This window comes from Anabrus simplex, chromosome 2, assembly GCF_040414725.1.
Source record: "Anabrus simplex isolate iqAnaSimp1 chromosome 2, ASM4041472v1, whole genome shotgun sequence".
Taxonomy (NCBI): Eukaryota; Metazoa; Arthropoda; class Insecta; order Orthoptera; family Tettigoniidae; genus Anabrus; species Anabrus simplex.
This window is the reverse complement of record NC_090266.1, coordinates 859153673-859175535: the sequence shown is the minus strand read 5'-3', so window position 1 is coordinate 859175535 and position 21863 is coordinate 859153673. Positions and strand designations below refer to the sequence as shown.

Here is a 21863-nt window from a genome sequence, read left to right as displayed (position 1 = left end):
TTTCTGGATTGCTGCTTCTTTTTCAAAGCCCTCGATTCTTATCACTGCAGACTGATTTTTATACAGATTGTAGATAATTCTTCGTTCTTGGTATCTGATCCCTATCATCTTCAGAATCATAAAGAGCTTGGTCCAATCAGCATTATCGAATGCCTTTTCTAGATCTACGAATGCCATGTACGTGGGCTTGTCCTTCATTCGATCCTCTAAGATCAGACGTAAAGTCAGGATTGCTTCACGTGTTCCTACATTTCTTCTGAAGCCAAATTGATCTTCTCCCAACTCAGCTTCAACTTGTTTTTCCATTCTTCTGTAAATAATACATGTTAAAATTTTGCAGGCATGAGATACTAAACTAATGGTGCGGTAGTTTTCACACCTGTCAGCACCGGCTTTCTTGGGAATAGGTATAACACCATTCTTCCGAAAATCGGATGGGACTTCTCCTGTCTCATACATCTTGCACACTAAATGAAATAACCTTGCCATGCTGATTTCTCCTAAGGAAGTTAGTAATTCAGAGGGAATGTCATCAATTCCAGGTGCCTTGTTCCTATTGAGGTCACTCACAGCTCTGTCAAACTCTGACCTCAAAATTGAGTCTCCCATTTCATCAGTATTAACAGCCTCTTCATGTTCCAGAACCAAATTATCTAAATCTTTACCTTGATACAACTGTTGGATATGCTCCTGCCATCTTTCTGCTTTGTCTACTTTCCCTAGAAGTGGCTTTCCATCTGAGCTCTTAATATTCATACACCTAGATTTCCTTTCTCCAAAGGTTTCCTTGATTTTCCTGTATGCAGCATCTACCTTTCCCAGGACCATACAGCCTTCAAAATCCTTGCACTTCTCCTTCAGCCATTCTTCCTTAGCTACCTTGCACTTTTTATCCGCTTCATTCTTTAATCTCCTGTATTCTTTTCTGCCCTCTTCATTTCTAGCATTCTTGTATTTTCGTCGTTCATCAATCGGGTCTAGTATCTCCTGAGTTATCCACTGATTCTTAGTTGATCTTTTCTTCCTTCCTAACATTTCTTCAGCCACCCTACTGACTTCATTTTTCATGACTCTCCACTCTTCCTCTATAGTGTTTCCTTCAGCCTTTTTATTTAGTCCTTGTGCAACATGTTCCTTGAAAAAATCCCTCACACTCTTTTCTTTCAACTTGTCTAGATCCCATCTTTTTGCATTCTTTCCTTTCTTCAATTTCTTCAACTTCAGATGGCATTTCATGACCAACAAGTTGTGGTTAGAGTCCACGTCTGCTCATGGAAAAGTTGTGCAATCCAACACCTGGTTTCTGAATCTCTGCCTAATCATAATGATTTGATACCTTCCAGTGTCTCCAGGTCTCGTCCACGTATACAGCCGTCGTTTGTGGTGTTTGAACCAAGTATTGTCAAGGACTAAATTATGATCAGTGCAGAATTCAACCAGCCGACTTCCTCTTTCGTTCCTTTGTCCCAATCCAAATTCTCCTACTGTACTACCTTCTCTTCCTTGGCCTACCACTGCATTCCAGTCTCCCATCACAATTAGATTCTCGTCACCTTTTACATATTGTATTAAATCTTCTATCTATTTGTATATTCTTTCGATTTCCTCATCATCTGCTGAGCTAGTAGGCATATAGACCTGCGCTATTGTGGTGGGCATTGGTTTGGTGTCTATCTTGACGACAATAATTCTTTCACTATGCTGGTCGTAGTAGCTTACCCGCTGCCCTATTTTCTTATTCATTATTAAACCAACTCCTGCATTTCCCCTGTTTGATTTTGTGTTGATAATTCGGTAGTCACCTGACCAAAAATCTTGTTCTTCCTGCCAACGTACTTCACTTATACCAACTACATCTAACCTTAGCCTATCCATCTCTCTTTTCAGATTCTCTAACCTACCACAACGATTTAAACTTCTAACATTCCACGCTCCGACTCGCAGAATGTCATTATCCATCTTCCTGATGATCGCCCCCTCTCGTGTAGTCCCCACCCGGAGATCCGAATGGGGGACTAGTTTACCTCCGGAATATTTTACCGGGGAGGAAGCCATTATCAGTACATCATTCATACAGAGAGAGCTGCATGTCCTCGGGAGTTAGTTACGGCTGTAGTTTCCCGTTGCTTTCAGCCGTGTAGCAGTATCAACACAGCTAAGCCATATTGAGTATTATCACAAGGCCGTATCAGTCAATCATCTAGACTGCCGCCCTTGCAACTGCCGAAAGGCTGCTGCCCCCCTTTCGATGAACCATTAGTTAGTCTGGTCTCTCAACAGATACCCATCCGATATGGTTGCACCTGCGGCTCGGCTATCTGCATCATTGGGACACGCAAGCCTCCCCACCGCGGCAAGGTCACATGGTTCGCAGAGGAGGACTTAGAATGTACTTAAGTTACACTGGCTATTTTCGTCGTAAGGCAGTATTTCTAAACATAAAAAGACAATAAATGGTGAACACGACTTTTAGACGTACGGTACATATAAATGTCCCTTTTAGTTACTCATATCACGTCATTCGTTACATCTCATTAATTCCTCTGATGAGATTGACGTCAGGAAGGGCATACGGCCGTAAGAACTCGCTACGAAGATTCGTCTCACTTCATACTCGACCCCGTAGAACAAAGGGATAAGGGTATCGTGTTATATAATTAAATATTGATACAAAATAACTTAATGGCCAGTCATTTGTTTCTGTCAGTTCAGCAGAAGGCCTACCACACAGTAAACCTGATCACTGCTTTCATTTGAATTATCGCCTTGCGCCGCCAACTTCCCTGCCCTACTACCGGCGTGTCGGAATTCCAAGTGACGTCATCTTCACTGCCATCTCCTCTGTCGTGTTAGCCATGCTTCATTCTCTTTGAGCCATGCACTGCAATCGAGAGCATACGAGATCCCGTCTTTTTGAACCTTTTAAAAATCATTTCGTTCCCGACCTTAGAGTCTAAACAGTGTGAATCTATTCCCAGATGGTTTCTGGAGATGGTCTCTTATATTTCCAGTTGGTGTATACTTAGCAGAAGCTACTCCTTACGAATAAAGCCGTGCTGTAGGAGGCATGCCAAACCATCAGCTGATAACTAGCATATGTTACGAGTTGTACTTCCGAATGCAATACATAGTAACTGGAAAAATTATTTTGATAACTGCGGCTATTGAAACACAGATCCTTATTTTTAAGTACATTTCATGCTTGTTCTCTACATTTATCGCATCAGGATTTTATAAGCAGCTGTCCATGAGATAAGACAGACCACATGGTTTAGGTTAGGTATGTTATCGCCCTGATGGTGCCAAAAGTTCCTCGACGGAAAGAATAAAAATAAATAACAGGAAAATATACCGCATTTATGGATATCTACAGATGTGGCGGTAATGCGTTTTATTATCATAATGTTTAATTTCATACGTTCGTTGTCTTTTTTTTTTATTAACGCATTCCCTAGTATGTTTAGTTTGGCATCTCCAAAAATTGTTTAAAGTACATGGGGACATAAAATTATTATTATTATTATTATTATTATTATTATTATTATTATTATTGTTTGTTAGGTACGTTGGCAAATAAAACAATCATTTTAATTGGATAGCTTTTATTGCGTTTTAAACTTACTTTTCTCCAAATATATACCTACATTGGCCCGAGTTAAAGATATTAAACGACCACTTTGTTAATGATCTCGCCTGCTGTATAAATAGCAACAACTGCGAATATTTCTCAACTAATGTAAACTCGTTTCCTCATCCCGAGATCGTACAGCTTTTTCTAGACACACCCCCCAGTGGAAGGGAGTTACATGTACCGCTTTTGCCGCATATCAACTTTCCTGCCATTCGTAAATCTCTGGCAGTACGATACCGGAAATCAAAGTCAGACTCCCGAGAACAGCAACTAATTGTGCTAACCATTACGCTGGCGGACATTATTAACTAAAAAACACAGACATATAGCATGATTACATGCTTGCAATGCGCAGGTCGGACACGAAGCTAGGCCTATTCATCTATTTGTGCGATGTCATAAGAGCTGCACTAGACCTACGCTACGGAGGCGGACATTTCTTAACTACGAAACACAGGTGTACCACATGGATTCGACGCGTTTTCATTGCATAGATCGAACGGGTGAAACAATTCACAAATTTGTGCGATGTCATCAGAGCTGCAATAAGACTTGTACCCGCTTCGAAGCGGAATCGTTGTTCTTCTCTGACAAATTACGTTGGGGGGTCTTATATGTGAGATTTATTTTTTTCATTTTCTTCGTCTCGAAAAGCCAGGGGGGTGGCTCCTAATACGCGAGTAAATACAGTATGTTGACGAACGAATGTCATACCCTTTTCATTATACTGCCGAAATGAGGGATGAGGAAATAGTCCATCTGTCAGGAAGAAAGTAAGGAGAGTTTAATCCAGTACTTTCTTAATTTCTTTTTGTGTTGCACCGACGCAGACTGGTCTTATGGTGACGATGGTAAAGCAGACCCTACACGGTCAGTAACACTGATCAGTAATACTGAGTCAATAATACTGACAGTACGCATCAATATTGTAGCGACCTTACACGATCATTATTACTGTCAATATTTTGGTCAGTACCAGTGCACTAGCTTACCATTGCGGCATTCTCGCTTTACAAATAAAGTCAATAACCGTCACTACGGAATGAGATTTATAACATGCAATTGCGGTATTCTATCAAAATGGATCGTAAAAGACGGGCATTTTGTAGCTATCATATTAGTACTGCACGAAACGCAGTTTTAAACGTAAATGATGGGTTAAAGATTGGCTTAGGAAAAGAGAAAAGTATTCTCATATGAAGTGTTGAGGGAAACACAATATACCAAAGCAGAAGATTATCAGAACTATCTCCGAATGCGTGAGGGTACTTTTTCGAAATTACTACGAATGGTAGAGCCTTTTGTAATAAGGCAAAATACAAACATGCGGTGCTGTTTATCGGTGGCAGAGAGATTAGCGGTGACAGTGAGGTATCTTGCAACTGGTATAAATTTTGAAGATTGGTAGAGCCTTTTGTAATAAGGCAAAATACAAACATGCGGTGCTGTTTATCGGTGGCAGAGAGATTAGCGGTGACAGTGAGGTATCTTACAACTGGTATGAATTTTGAAGATTTAAAGTTTTCTGCTATAATGTCACCAGTTTCCATCAGTACAGCAGTTGTGGAAACATGTATTGTGTTAAGTACGTTTATTCTGGCAGCGTTTCATATAGCTCGATAAACTTTTGCAATAGGCCTACTTGACGGTTCCACAAGCACCTCTACTTGGCCTTGGTGAGAAACGCATTTGTCGTCCACCGCTGCTCCGTTGATACTGACAGAAATAATGACAAGCGCACTCACACGGTCAGTATAACTGTCAGTATCCCCACCACTCTACAGTACTGACGCTCGCAGATCAGGAAATCCGGATCTGCTTCAGTACTGGCCTTCATTCCATCATTCCAGTCCACACGCGATCAGTATTACTGTCAATATTTTTCGGTACTGACAGTATTACTGACCATGTAGGGTCTGCTTAATAGGACAGGTCAGGACTAAGAATGAAGTGACCTTGGCCTAACTAAGAAGCAGCCCCGGCATTTGTTTGGTGTGAATAAGGGTAACCACCTAAAACCATCCTTAGGGCTGTCCCGAATACAAGCTAACAGGTACGTAACCCAAACCACGTAGCCAAATTGCTTGGTTAATCCAGTATAAATGGCTCAATCTTAGTCTTCCGCCATAGAAAAAGGTCGGAAATATGTGATAACCAGCTGTGTAAGTGGCTAGTCTAACGTAGTTTTCTGTATATCGCCCCATTTCTTTTGTACTGGCAAAAATTATAATAGCAACTGTTGCTACACTGGTCCACAGGTTGCAGTTGCAGGAGGGACAGATAAACGTGATGGCACTTGCGATGGCTTTTCTGGACTTGATATTTGAATACCATGCACATTATCTGAACTACATGAACCAGTAGAAATTTTATAATTTTTTAAAATTATCTCCTCTTATTATTATTATTATTATTATTATTATTATTATTATTATTATTATTATTATTATGGGTACCTTCTTTCAACGCGTTTCTTCAAATTAGTGTAACTGTAATTGAGTTTTTGTCCCCAAAAACTGTATTGAGTCTTTTGCTCATTGTCCACAGCACAGCATGAAACACGAGATGCAAAGAGGAAAGACCACACATAAGAGTTTCGAGGGAACTACGCGTTTGTATGTATTACCACTTGCAAGCCTAATACAAAGCAATTCAGATAACTAGAGAATATCTGTAACTGGCCAGCAAGGATGCCAGTACTTCCTCTAAACTGTTACAAAATTATTGGTGGCGCCTCTGTAGGAGGGCGCGCTTATGTGAGCTGCTGTGCTTCCTAATATCCGTTAGCCAATCAGAAACTTCCTATCCTTCCTTTGGTTTTGCTGAGACAGTTACTTTTGTATTACCACAAACCTACTACGCTGGCGATACTCCCACGTGGCGCGTCCCGGGTGGTGGATGGTGGGGGGTCCTAACCAGCTTGCCAGCGGACTTGAGGGAAATAAAGTACCTCTCGCGGACCTAACACACAACCCCCTGTGGGTGGAGGACTCAGACGACAAATACACCCACAGTATCCCCTGCCTGTCGTAAGAGGCAACTAAAAGGGCCAACCAAGGGATGATTGTATTAGAACCATGAAACTACTCGTGATTAGTACCACCATGCGGGGAACACCATGGGTTGCTTTTACTTGTGCGTAGTACGACTATGTTAGGTACAAAATAGGTTTGTGATAAGTAGCAACAGTGTGTGTTGCCGGCTTTCACAGTACCTGTGATTAGTACAACTTTAGGAGCGACACCATGGTTCTGGCTTGCCTATGATCAGTACCCACTATATGAAAAACACCATGGGATAGTGCACATCCCTGTGGTTAGTACACGTATGTGATGAACACCGTAGGTTCGCGTTGCCTGTAAATGGCGCCGCAGTGTGCGAAACGCCATAGGTCTGTATTACATGTGCGAATTTCATTACCTGTGAGTAGTACCGTAATATGTGTGGAATACCGCGAGTCTATGCCACATTTGCTTAGTACCGCAACATGACAAATGCCGTGGTTCTACTTTCCTAGTGATTAGTACCATTATGAGGGGCTGATGACTTTGATTTTGGACTCCTTTAGACTACAAGCATCATCGATTCAGTATTATGCTATAGAAGCAGTCCCTTGGTCAGTAATACTATAGTTTTACATCAGTTTCTGTAAATGTGCGGCGTTGCGGGTCGGATCCACTGATTGTTTTAAATTCATATCCGTCCATTCATTCTTCGTCCTCACGTTTTGAATTCTGGACAGTGGAGGATTTTGGACTTTTAATTTGTCATTCCATTTCGTTTCATTTCATACCAGTAGGTGCCGATGACCTAGATGTTAGGCCCCTTTAAACAACAAGCATCATCATCACTTTTGTATTAGAGTCCCCAGTGGAACATAATATTTCTGCAACAGCTTACTCTGATGGAATAGGATACATTATCATGTTGGGATATGTAACTCGCATCTCTTATAGTATGGCAGGTCTCAGAGGTATAAAAATTGGTGGGAAAGATATACCTTATTTACTCGTGTATTAGACCCCTCCTGGCTTTTCGAAACAAAAAAATGAAAAAATAAATCGCACATACAAGACCCCCCCCCCAACATAATTCGTCAGAGAAGAACGATTCCGCTTCGAGGCGGGCACAAGCCTTACTGCAGCTCTGTTGACATCACACAAATTTGTAAGTAGTTTCGTCCGTACGACCCACACAATGAAAACACATCGAAGTCATACGGCCATCTGTGTTTTTTGCTTAGGAAATGTCCGCCTCCGTAGCATAGGCCTACTGCTGCTCTGATGACGTCGCTCAAATAGGTGAATAGTTTCGTGTCCGACCCACGCATTGCAAGCACACATCAGTCGTGTACTTTATATATATCTGTGTTTTGTACTTAAGAATGTCCACCAGCGTAAGGTTTAGCACAATTAGCTGCCGTTCTCGGGAACGTGAGTTCGATTCCCGGTACCATATTGCCACATATTTACGAATGGCAGGAAGGTTGATATGCGGTTAAAAATGGTACATCATAGTATCCACATTCTGGAAAGTCAGGGGAAAAGTTTGGTGAGGGAAAGTCAGGGAAATAGATAAAAAAACTGGAAAGTCAGGGAAATCTTCCCCAATGATGGATTTGAGGCGATATTTTTAGGCTCAAGCCTGTTGTAACCCAGGCTACTGTAGCATTTCTGTTTCAGGTATTTTTTCACAAGATGTGCATGACAATTCTACAATTTTTGTTGTGCCCTAGTGTCAATTCTTTCAACCATTTTTATGTTATTCTTTTTTATTTCAGTTCTAGGATGCTTTCTTGAAACTCATGACTAGGGCTCAAATGTTTAGCAAAAGTCATATTTTTCTTTGTGTCTATTTTCTTGCCTGATAGTATTTTGGTGCAAATCAGGCGATTATCATCATAATTAAGCGGTTTTTATTTGTCATATAAATGCATATTTTGGCTTTTTTTTGTCATAAGGTCATATTTTGAGCTATTTTTGTAGAAACGTCATATTTCTGTCATATTTTGGCAGTCTGACGACAGCTGTAACTGTGCAAAATCAACTTATCGAATGCAAACTAGTGTTCACAAAACTGCTTCTCGGTATCACATCTGCAGTTAATACAAGTGGAATATCATTTGTATGGAATGAAGGCCATAGACTTCACTGCACCTTTTACATGATTTAAATATCCACCAATAATCTTGCGACGTAGAAACGAGCTTCTTGTCATACACTTCAATTCCACCCGTGGAGAAGAATGAAAAAGATGTCAGTTTGCACTGTAGGCCCTGCCGCCCTACCATAATGTACTGAAAGACATCTACTTAATTTGTTCGGTGGTGCTCAATTTAACTAATAATATTAATGAAATCTGGGCTTGAACGTTCCAGAATACTTAAAAAATAGATTAATTTCTAGTTTTCTCGTATTTTAAACCAAACATGTTTTGACTTTTAAAATTGTACTTTATAGCTATGTATTCACAAATGTTCGATAAGTGAATCTAGGACAGTAGACTGTGAATAACTGCTAAACATGTATATTCAGAAAATTAATGTGAAAATAAGAATAAAGAATTTCCCTTTCGGTTTATCTATATATTTTTAAAAAATATGAAAAGTAAAGTCAGTAAATCCGGCCATTCTGTCCGGTCGATTTCCTTCCTTCATTTCTTTTTTGTCATCAGTAAAGCCCGGATTTTTATGCAGTAACAGGTTAGATTACAAACTAATTTGCTTAGTAGAAAGTGTCTGCCACCCACTCTTCCATAATGTAGCAAGAGTAATATAAAATTTAGGGGTTCTGATGGGCCTTACTCCTAATGTTTATGCAATCCCCCACAGCATAGTCGTTGTGAAGGTAGTCTGTACTTATTGCTCGCTTCAGTAAGTTTGCATTTGAACCTATTAATGCATAAAAATCCGGGCTGTAGTCATCGGGTACTATAAATCACTTAACTTCCGCCTTCCTCAAATTATTTGATTTTTCAATTTTTTGTCTCTTTGAAGCAATCATATCTTCGGTTTTAATTGAGGTACGGAATTCGTTTTGGCCTAAGAACACTCAGCGGATCAAGCTCTTTCATTTCAGCTCTTAACTATTCAAATTGGTTGATTCTGAGGAAAGTTATGAGTGCACATTCAATTTGACGTCTCATTTCTTCAACATTTTTTCTCATTGAAGCAACCATATCTTTCGTTCTAATTGAGATATGCAGATCGTTTTGGTCTAAAAACAAGCAGTGGATCAAGCGCTTTCTTTTGAGGTAAATTGGTAGATTCTGAGAAAAGTTATGAGTGCATTTGTCTCCATGATGAAGATCTTTGAAGGACTTTTTAACAGTTCGGCGTGTAGTGTTGTTCCAAGGAACGTTTAATTCAATTTATTTGTGTGATATATTTTCAGGTGTTTTGGTGACATAATATTACATTCTATTAGCACAGCAGACCATGTGCTTTATTTCATTAACTCGAAAGTTTGCAAGTACATCCGTGAGTATAGTAAGGAACAACACCATACTTTGTACATTGCGGGCGGAGCAAGCGGGAAACTGCTAGTAATTTATTAAACATGTCCACTTTTAGGTTAATCATTTTTGGGTCATATTTTGTGATTTTTACGACATATTTCTCCACTTTTGAGGTCATATTTCCTTGCTTATTTGGGCTATTATTAGGTCTTTAACATCCGAGCCCTACTCATGACAATGGCTAACAAGCAGTGTACATTTATTAAACTTTGGCTAGACAATAAACTGTTTCCCGAACTGAGTGGTTGGTTAGACATATTGGTAAATGATGAAACTTCAGCATATTGTAAAGTGTGTTGTAAATCATTCAAACTTAGTAATATGGGCAAGCAAGCAGTCACTTCTCATGCTAAAGGACCTATTCATATAAAATACATGAAAGCTAAGTCTTCTCAGCCAACAATGTCTTTCTTTGCAAAGAATACCTCTACTCCACCTCCATTTGAAGATACGCAGCCAAGAGTTAGCACTACATCCACAACTACAAAGGAATTAGCAGTGCCAGGAACAAGTCAAAGGAGTTTAAAGACTTGCAGTGTGAATAAAGATGTCATATCAGCTGAAGCCATATGGGCTCTCCAGGTTGTCATTGGGAAGATGTTTCTAAACTCTTGTGATCCGCAGCATTCAAAACAATGTCCCCAGACATCAAAATTGCTCAGAACTTTACTAAGGGTATAACTAAGACTTCCTATGTTATAAATAATGGATTAGCCCCATATTTTAAAGAAAGTTTGCAAAATGACTTAAAACAGTGCTCTGACTGCGTTGTTTGTTTTGATGAATCATTAGACAAATTTGTCCAAAGAGGACAAATAGACTTGTGTGTAAGGTTTAGGGATGTAAATTTTCAAAAGTTGCAACAAAGTATTGGAATAGTGTATTTTTAGGCAGGGCAACCGCAGATCACGTATTGGATGGGTTTGTACATGGACTGTCCTCACCTTTAGGCAATATTTTATATGTCTCGATGGATGGGCCGAATGTTAACCTCAGTTTTATTTTTAAAACTTGAAAATCATTTGCAAGTGCTAAACCCTAAGGCCAAATCTCTTCGTGATATAGGCATATGCAGTTTGCATACAGTGAATTGAGCCATGAAAACTGGGATCTCCAAAACTGCCTGGGACCTTTTTAAATTTTTCAGATCTCTGCACAATCTTTTGAAAGATAGCCCTGCTTGACGTGCTAAATATATAGACATAACAACAAGCACTGCATTTCCTTACAAGTTCACTGTAATAAGATGGTTGGGAAATGGATGCTGTGTTGATCAAGCTCTTAAAATATATGATCACATTGACAAATCTGTGAAAGAGTACACTGAAAAGAAAAAACAACAAAAACCTTCAATACGTTAGAGAAGCTGTGGAGAATCCACTACTTAAGGCAAAATTAAGTGCTTTTAGAAGTATTTTGCCAGATGTTGAACCCTTCTTCAGAAGATTTCATGACTGATTTGTCTTCAAATTTAAGAACAGTTTTGAATATAGACCTAGACTAATTGGAATTCTTTATATTCGCCTACATTAGAAACACAGGTTAATTACTTTTGATCTCAAGAGTGCTATTAATCCACCTGAAATGGTATTAGATTGCTGTGGTAAAATAATTTTATTTCTGTATTTGAATTATTCTACTAATAAGTTACTTGTATTTTGTTCCTTGGAAATGATTAGATAAAGGTGTATGTGAGGCCTACATGTTACCTTTAAACATTTTTTTTTATATTAAGTGCCCATCAGTGCAATTGTTTTTCCATAAATAATTGAAAAAAAGGAAGTGGGGATAAAATTAGGCCAGCTATGGGAATGGCAGAGGCTGGAATTTCATTTTTTTGTTCCTTGTAAAACATGCTGTTCGGCGAATTAACTTGCCACTCAGTTTTCGTGAGTCGGAGAAAGTTTCCTTAGTAGGTCAGGGAAAGTCAGGGAAACTTGAGAGAATATTTCTGTGGACACTATGTACTTGCAACTCCCTTCCATCGGGGGCCTGTCTAAAGAGCTGCACCACCATGGGATAAGGAAACAAGTTTACTTTAGTTAAGAAATATTCACGGTTGTTGCTATTAATATAGCAGGCGAGATCATTAACAAAGTGAGCGTTGAATATCTTGTAACTCGGCCCAATATCTTTTCTTTTTTTTTTTTTTTTTTGAGAGAGAAGTATGTTTAAAATGTGAAGAAAACAATCCAATCATATCGATTGTTTTACTCGCCAACATACCTCACTAATAATAATAATAATTTTACATCCCCATTTAACGATTTTTGGAGACGCCAATACGTTAATAAAATAATGGAGACAATGCTCGTACGAAATTAAACATTATGATAATAAAATGCATTACCGCCACACCCGTAGATATCCATAAATGTGGCAAACTTTCCTGTTATTTATTTTTAATTTTCCTGTCATGGAACTTCTGGCACTATGTGGGCATTTGATAGCATACATAACCTAAACAGTGCTGTCTCTGTTATCTCATTTACAGCTGTTTATGTAAATCCTGATGTGATAAATGTGGAGAACAAGCCTGAAACATACTTAAAAATAAGGGTTTGGCTTTCAACTGTAGCAATTTTCTGAAGAACGCTTCCAGTCACTATGTAGGCCTATTACATTCGGAAGAACAACTCGTAACATATGCTAGTTTCAGCTGCTTGCTTGGCACGCTTTCTACCAAAGCACAGCTTTATTCGGAAAGAGTGAGTTTTGCTGCACATACATCAACTGGGAATATCGGAGACCATCTCCAGAAACCATCTCGGAATAGATTTTCACTGTTTGGACTCTATAGTCAGGAACGAAACTATTTTTAAAAGTTTAAAATAAGACGGGACCTCAAATGCTCTTGATGCATGGCTGGGTGGATTATGAGATGGCAGTGAAAATGACGTCATTTGGAATGACGACATGCTGGTAGCAGTGAAGTTGGGGGCACAAGCCGATAATTCAAATGAAAGCAGTGATTAGGTTTACTCAAGTTTACTGTGTGGTAGGCCTACTGCTCAACTGACAGAGACAAATGACTGGCCATTAAGTTCTTTTGTAACAATATTCCATAATATGATAATACGATACCCTTATCCCTTTTCTCTACAGGGTGGACTATGAAGTGAGACAAATCTTCGTAGCAAGTTTTTACAACCATATGCCCTTCTTGACGTTAACCTAATCAAGGAAATTAATGAGATGAAACGAATGACATGATATGAGTAACTAAAAAAGACTCTATTTACTTTATATGTAGGCCTAAAAGTCGTGTTCACCATCTATTGACTTTTTACTTTCAGAAATACTACCTTCCAACGAAAATAGCCAGTATAACTCAAATTCATAAGTGTGTTAAAGAATAGTGTAGAATGTTTACATGTAAAATTTATAGCCTAGAAGCCATGTGTTCACTGCACATAATTTGAGGTTATCGCATATTTAACCGCCCCTTATTTTCTTGGGCTGTAAAAGTGTAAAAAAAAAGGGGGGGTCTAATACGCAAGTAAATATGCTTTTCAGTCTGTGCAGTGAGGAGAAGCGAATTGATAATCAAAAAAATAAAACGGGTTTGAAAATGTGAAATGACTTAGGAAAATAAACAGGGTCACAGGAGATAGTAGTATGTAAAACAATACACAGAGACAAAAAGAGTACAGGAAGGGAAGATTAGAAAGTGGTAGGAAAGCTGGCAGGAGTGAAATATATATCTAGGAAGCTAATAGAGAGCAGCTACTTCTGTAAGAAAAATGGATTAACTATGGGTAATACATGGTTCAGGAAGAACAGCAGTTTAAATATTACAGGATATGGCTGGGGAAACAGGAAAAAATCAGTAATTACTGGGCGAGTTGGCCATGCGGTTAGAGTTGCGCAGCTGTGAGCTTGCATCTGGTAGATAGTGGGTTCGAATCCCACTTTCTGCAGCCCTGAAGATGATTTTCCATTGTTTCCCATTTTCATACCAGGCAAATGCTGGGGCTGTACCTTAACTAAGGCCACGGCCGCTTTCTTCCCACTCCTAGGCCTTCCCTATCCCATCGTCGCCATGAGACCTATCTGTGTCGGTGCGACGTAAAGCAAGTAGCAAAAAAAAAAAAGTAATTGACTACTTTTTGGTAGAAAGAGTAAATTGTAGACGGTTATTGGATGTAACAGCCGTGCCAAAAGTACCCTTTGATGGTGATCATAGAATAGTGGTAACAAAAAGTGGAAGTGGGGAAAAATAGTGAGAATGGAAGAAATATGGGAGAAGAAAAGTGTGGAAATTTTAAAAAATGAAGTAAGGATAAATTCCAGAGTAATTTGAAACATTTACCCAGAACAGAGATTGGGAATGGTGAAGTGTAATAGGACATGTTCAAGAATGCATTTGGAAACTGTACAGAGTGCGCATATGGTAGAACATCAATAGCAGTCAAGGATGCGGAGACCTGCGTGGTGTGGGAATTACCTTGATGTTACCGATTCTGAACTTGTACAAAGAGGGGATGAAGTTCTTTAAAGCTTTCTACTAATGTTTTATGGAGGAAAAAGTATTTTTTCCAAATACATTATCCAATGTATGGATTTATACGAAGAATAATAGAACTATATGAATTGCAGTAATTAGGGAATGGAATATTATTGTCATAAATTTCATTATAACCTAATGAATCTGCTCTGTTTCGGCAAAAAATAAGCAATTTTTGAAACAGCAAAAAGTACGTGCAAAATAATCATTTTGAAACTGATTAATAGATGTCTTTGACAGTATTGAGTTTGTGCTCAACAATCTGTTGTTTGTAGATTGCAGATCAATATTACTGAAATTTATCATTGCTGACTGAAGGAAGACCAGGCTCTGAGAGATGTTAACATCATAACATGCTAACCTTTTAGGGAAGCGTGTGCATGGATAGTCACTCCGTTGTGTGTGTTTGAAACTCTACAACACGGCTTACCATGTAAGATCTGCAATAGTTTTCTACTACGAAAAGCATGAATTTTATTCCACAGATAAAAGTACCGTAATGTGCAAGTTTTGTAACTGTCAGGTGTTGTGGGAAAGAAGAAATTCCATCCCAAATCACTTTATGTCTGCAAAATATGTTACGGCATTCAGTTCTCACAAAGGTGAAAAATCTCATGTTTACACCAGTGATAAAAGTATTGGAGGGAGATTTGTGAATTGTTCTGAACAGTGAAATCTGTTTGGGTGAAACCTCAATTATTATCAAGTATTTTTAGACATGCATTAGGCTTTTGGGCTTACGCCATGACAAGAAAATAAGGTGACATTCTTTACGTTTCGCAGAGAACTTTGCTCTGCGGCATCAGAAGAAAGTCTTGACTGTTCACAAGAAAGGCTTCTCAAAGAATGAGGTTTGAATTTAGACGTTATAATAGAAGATGAAGTGGTACGTTCATCACCAGATAGCTCACCGGATGCGATACAGTGCTAGCGTTTGAAGCGCAAGCTGATAGAATCATCAGAATCAGTCTGAGAGGGAGTCACATAACAACAGGAGTACACACACATGAAAGTATGATGTAGATACAAGAATTGAATGAAACATTTGGCGATGAGGAACGTACGAGTTTTGAACACACCGAAACAAAATAACAATAGTGAAGGGACAGGGGAGGGGAACTACCTACGTAAATCCTTCATGGCTGGCAATCGCGTATTACTTAATTGATAGCCAGTGTCCCTGTTGAAATTGTTAGGATTTCTACGTATTTTCATAGCTTCCCGTATAATCCTGGACCTGTAGTGTCTAGTGTGGGTAAAAGCTCGAGCATCTTGGAACACATCATGACCCGATGGTAGAGCGTGCTCAGCTATTGCCGAGTTGTCTGTCTGGTTCAGTCAGATGAATGTTTCGTTCATGTTCCTTGATACGAGTACCAATGGACCGGCATGTTTGGCCAATGTATACCTTGCTGCAAGTACAGGGAATTTTGTATACCCCAGGATGTAAAAGTGGGACAATTTGTCCTTGGTTTTACCCAGACTGTGAGCAATTTTAGTGACGGTGCCAAACACGGTTTTTATATTGTGTTTGTGGAGGACATTGGCAATTCAATCTGAGGTGTGAATGTAAGGCAGGTATGCAGTTCCCTTCACTTTTTCCTTCTGTGAGCTTTGCTTGGTCATTTCTCTGGGATTCAGGGCTCTATGAATCTGCAAATCGCTGTAACCATTGCCCTTGAGCGCGACTTTTGAGTGTCATCTCCACCTGGATATTTTATGGCTCACAAATTCGTATCGCCCTCCTGGTGAGTGTCGTGAAAATGCCTTGTTTTTGTGCTGGATGGTGGTGAGAATCTGCATAAAGATAGCAATTTGCGTGGGTAGGCTTGCGATAGACGGTATGTCCTAAGGAGCCATCCGGGGTCTTTCTTACTAGAACATCCAAGAAAGGAAGGCATCCGTCCGACTCCATCTCCATAGTGAATTTAATTGAAGGATATTGCTGATTTAGGTGGTTTAGAAATAGATGAATTACTTAGGACCTTCTCTCCAGACCACAAATGTATCATCAACATACCTCCACCAAATCTTAATGTTTGACGGGCGCTGAAGTAATAGCCTCCTCCTCAAAATGCTGCATAATGAAATTAGCCACAACATTACTATTCTCACTAAATGTATGTGATCCTAAGGAGCATTTTAAAAGGCTCCTATAACACAGTCACAATCATTGGAGAATACTCCACTTGTCAATTTAGAAGCCATGTTTGGGGAGTGTAGGGAAAGAAGAGAAACGCTGTTTGCATTTGTGTCTAAGCAGCAAATAATGCAGAACACCAAGCACGACAAACTCTCACCACGGTACTGAAAGTCACAGACACCCAGACAGAGCGAGTTTGCCGTTGAAGCACTGCAGAAAATATTGAAGACATTTTGTGTGCATACTCTGTATCAGTTCAGTTCGTTGGTGCCAGATGGCAGTTGTGTCTTTTCTGACTTGTTACAGGGATCTGGTGGATTTAGGTTGTTGATAGAGAATACAAATTATATACTGTATTTACTCGCGTAATTTTCCCCCCCCCCCTCCCTTTTTTTCCCTAAAATTTAGAGGACAAAGCTCAAGGGGGGAGAATACGTGGATATTACGTGATTACTACAAAGAATTGGACGTAAAATTGAGTTTTACGCTTAAAAAATTCATTTATATGTCAAATTATTATTTGAAAGCAAATAACTAAAATAACACAAAATTTGAACAGTTGAGACTTTTCTTCAAAAACTGTGGCGTCCTAAAGTTAAAAAGTGGTGGCAGTACAGGTGAATTTAATCTCTGGCACAATCCTAGCAACACAAATATTGCGTAATAAATATCAGGCATAAGAAGTGCGAACATAAAATCTACTTAACCTGTCCTTTATTCTCCAGCCAGGCTGAATGGCTCAGACTGTGGAGGCGCTGGCCTTTGACCCGAACTTGGCAGATTCGATCCTGGCTCAGTCCGGTGGTATTTGAAGGTGCTCAGATACACCACCTTCATGTCGATAGATTTTACTGGCACGTAAAAGAACTCGTGCGGGACAAAATTCCGGCACCTCAGAGTTTCCGAAAACCGTCAAAGTAGTTAGTGGGACATAAAAAGCAATAACATTGTTATTATTATTTACTCTCCACAACTTTCTTTGGAAGACGCACCGGTAGACAGACAGCTTTCATCAGCAGAGTTGTTCGTATCCATCGCATCGACCCACATGATGTCATCCTCCAAGCCATCCATCGCATTCGATGTCCCAGTCTTCTTCAAGGTCTCCATGACAATGCCTTTCGTGATTGCATTCCAAGATCATAGAATCCAAGAACAGACTTGTTTGATGCCAGGTCTGTTAATGCTGCCCCTTTTTAACTGTTCAAAGAAACCAGATACCATCCTTTCCCCATAAAACTGACAGAGATGATCTTGGAATGGTCTATTCACTGAGATGTCTAGCAGATGTAAAATTGGTGTTAGTCCGCCTGTTATTGTGATGGGAACGAGAACAGTGTTGAGATGGGATATCTCATTTTTAATGGGTTCGGCTAAATGGTCATGAAAACTGTTCAGAAGAAGCATGGATATTTTTATGAAGTTAAGCTCTAGGTCATCGATCCCACACAGCTTTCAGCCAGTCTTTCCTCACATCAGCTGACACCCGTCCATATTCTCGCACTCGAATGACAATGCCAGCTGTTAAGATTACTCTTTGGCAGAGTTTTCTCTTTGAAAGCGACAAAGGATGGTCGCTTTCTACTGTCTGCCATAACTGCCAACATGTCAGTACACCATAATTTTCTGTGCTTGTTGCTTTAATTAATACGTTGGAGACAGCCTTCACCTGCACTGTTGTACTTTACAGCATATCAAAATAACCGGTTGTTCAGTCCATGTTTCCGATTTGAGAAAGAAGAAAATAATTTTCTTGTTTTAAGTTTAATGACGAACTTACAAACTTCGATGACTGTCCATGTAATCACACAGTAGATGCCGAGCCAGCATGGTTCATTTTTGCAGACTTAAGTCTGTCTGTGCGTAAAGTAAACAGTTTATCCCATGCTGCCTTAAATTGCGCACTTGTAATACTATGATTTTTTGCTACATTCTTCGCTTTCTTCTGCATCATTTCATACGATACAGCAATGCCATCATTTCTCAGTTCTACTACGTAGTCAAGCACTTCTTTCTCACCGAGCAAGTTGGCCATGTGGTTAGGGTCATGCAGCTTTGAGCTTGCATTCATAAGATAGTGGGTTCGAGCCCCACTGTTGGCAATCCTGAAGAAGATGGTTTTCTGTGGCTTACCATTTTCACACCAGGCAAGTGCTGGAGCTGTAACCTTAACGAAGGCCACGGTTGTTTCCTTTCATTTCCCATCGTTGTCATAAGACCTATCTATGTTGGTGCGATGTAAAAGCTAATGGTAACTTCTTTCTCGACTTCGGGAAATTACAACAAAATTTTCCGCACTTTCGGCCATGACACTATCAACATGTGGATTTAGCTTTCTTTAATTGTCCTTCCTGAGCCCGCCAATAGCGAATTAACTTCGGTTCTACACCAAACTCTCTTCCTACGTATTTGATTCACTATTTCCTACAAAATAAATAACTGAAGGTTTAAACTGCGCTGTATAACTAGTATACATTTGTCCCATTTTGCACATCACTTTACAACTCGCTCATCTTGCTGCTATCCTGTAAGAGATCAAATGTGGCTATTTGTTTCCTTATGTCTATTCCTGCCCAGAGCAAGGCCAGGGTATAAGGTAATTGGAAGGGATCATTAGAGTTCTTGTACTTTCCGTTCCCAGAGTTACTTATAGATGCTTGGATGTGCAAGAGGGCCGGGCTGAGTGGCTCAGACGGTTGAGGCGCTGGCCTTCTGATCCCAACCTGCAGGTTCGATCCTGGCTCAGTCCGGTGGTATTCGAAGGTGCTCAAATATGTCGGCCTCATGTCATTAGATTTACTGGCATGTAAACGAATTCCTGCGAGACTAAATTCTGGTACCTTGGCATCTCCGAAAACTGTCGGAAGTAGTTAGCAGGATGTAAAAGCAATAACATTATTAATACTGTTTTTTTCTTTAATTATTATTAATACTATGATTGTTTTTGTTATTGCGCATGGCATACCTTCCTGGGGTTGACTATTCCTTTTCCTCCATTTTAGACTTGGCATGTTCATTAGCTCAATTGTAGAATTAGGATAAAGCATTCAGTTTGTTGTTAGACATGTCCTCAGTTGTCTCTCCAAGGCCACTACATTTGTTTCAGACCATTTAATGACACCAAATTAGTAGATGAGAACAGGGATTGCAAAAGAGTTAATTACCTTTACTTTGTTTCCTGCATCTAGGAATGATTTTCAAACAGCTGTAATTCTCTCAAGGAAGGCAGTCTTTAGTCTTTCTTCGATGGTTGAGTGACTAATCCCTTTAAGTTGATGGAATCCAGAGTTCTTGTAAAATTCTCCTGGTACAAGATCATTCATTATGTCCTTTTCAGAGATCTGAAATCTGTCATTAGTCTCAAAGTTTTCCTTGTTTCAGATGAACTACTCTACATTCCTCCATTCTGAATTCCATGTGTTTATCATCAGAGAATCTCTTCATTAAGGTCAGAATCTGGGTTATTTCTTCATTGCTAGCGGCATATAGCTTAAGGTCATCCATGTATAGGAGATGACTTCATTTGTGGTTCATTTCAGTAGATATAGCCTGTGGTATTGAGTGTTTGGCTCAGTTGATTAAGACCTAGACACAACCACAAGGGAATATTCCTCTTCTGATTGATTTCACTCATTTGTAAGTGCTGCCCATTTCGACATTGCTGGTTGTAGGTAGCAACAACTGCTGGATGTACTTCGTACATTCTGAGGACTTGTTGTTGTTATTATTATTATTATTATCATTATTATTATTATTGATTTCTTTGTACAAGAGCCATTGTGTCTGTATGGAAAGCAGACTATGAATGACCAATTTCAGGTTGTTGTTAGCCTTAATATAAGTTTATGAGCAGCTGTGAGCTTGCATCTGGAAGATAGTGGGTTCGAACCCCACTGTCGGCAGCCCTGAAGATGGTTTTCCGTGGTTCCCATTTTTCACACCAGGCAAATGCTGGGGCTGTACCTTAATTAAGGCCACGGCCGCTTCCTTCCCACTCCCAGGCCCTTCTTATCCCATCGTCACCATGAGACCTATCTGTGTTGGTGTGACGTAAAACAAATGGTAAAAATATAAGTTTATGAGAACATATCAACATGTACTAAAATTATATTAAATTCTTACAGGATGAACTGGTAAAAGAAGACGTAATTATTGACCACCGGGTGCACTCCCGCTTGATTGGTACTCGGGGGCGCAGCATTCGCAAGGTTATGGAGGACTTTTCTGTGGACATCAAGTTTTCCCGTTCTGATGATAATCCTGATGTGGTGACCATCATTGGGACAGAGGAAAATATTGCAAATGCAAGAGACTATTTGCTTAATAAGGAAGAAGAATTTGTACGTAATTCTTATTTTGTTACTTTACTCATAAAGTCTTCCAAATATATATTTTACATGTCTTGAAGATTTTTTTGTATTGATTTGTAGTCTCTTGTGATATCAGCTGAACCATTGGTTAAAGTTATTACAAGTCATAAACTTCATTTTGGTTCCACATTGACTTTAAATATGTAGTATACAATTCTGAAAATAATTTAGTTACATAAAGTGGCTGGGTGTTTGGATGCCGGCATCAGAATCGCTTTTATGTGGCTCCCAAGCCACATGGGTGTAGAGGGAAAGCAAGTTAGCTGATAAGGCTGCCAAGGAGGCTGTTATATTGCCTCCCATTGCCTTACAAGGTTCTAGCAAGTGATATTTGCCCTCAGCTGAGGCATTTGATTATGTCCCACTGGGAGGTGGTGTGGCAGGCCACTCCACTTCCAGATAAGTTGAGAACCATAAAAGGTACAACGAAGATATGGAGGACTTCCCTTCGGGCTTCTTGTAGGGAAGCAGTGGTATTGTGTCGTCTTCAGATCGGCCACGGTATTATAACCGTTCCGTCGGTGGGTGTGGTGCATACGCAGAGGTGCCAACTATTATGGATTGTCCGTAACGGTTACGGATTTCACTTTGTGATTACGGCATTACGATCAAAGGGGAAATTATTACGGAAAAGCAACATTGTCACGATAAAAATTAATTTCTACGAAAAAAAAAGTAAGAAGTAAAAAAGGTTCA

General features: G+C 39.6%; 1 protein-coding gene across 3 annotated transcripts in view; it reads left to right on the top strand.

Annotated features, from left to right (window-relative positions):
* The window catches only part of Dp1 (satellite-binding protein 1 Dp1), a 344304-nt gene that overhangs the window by 285406 nt on the left and 37035 nt on the right, over window positions 1-21863 (top strand). For all 3 annotated transcript variants that reach the window (XM_068226305.1, XM_067141586.2, XM_068226304.1), the window contains exon 20: window positions 20922-21137. In XM_068226305.1, coding sequence (XP_068082406.1) covers window positions 20922-21137 — 216 coding nt within the window. The remainder of the gene's footprint in view (window positions 1-20921; window positions 21138-21863) is intronic.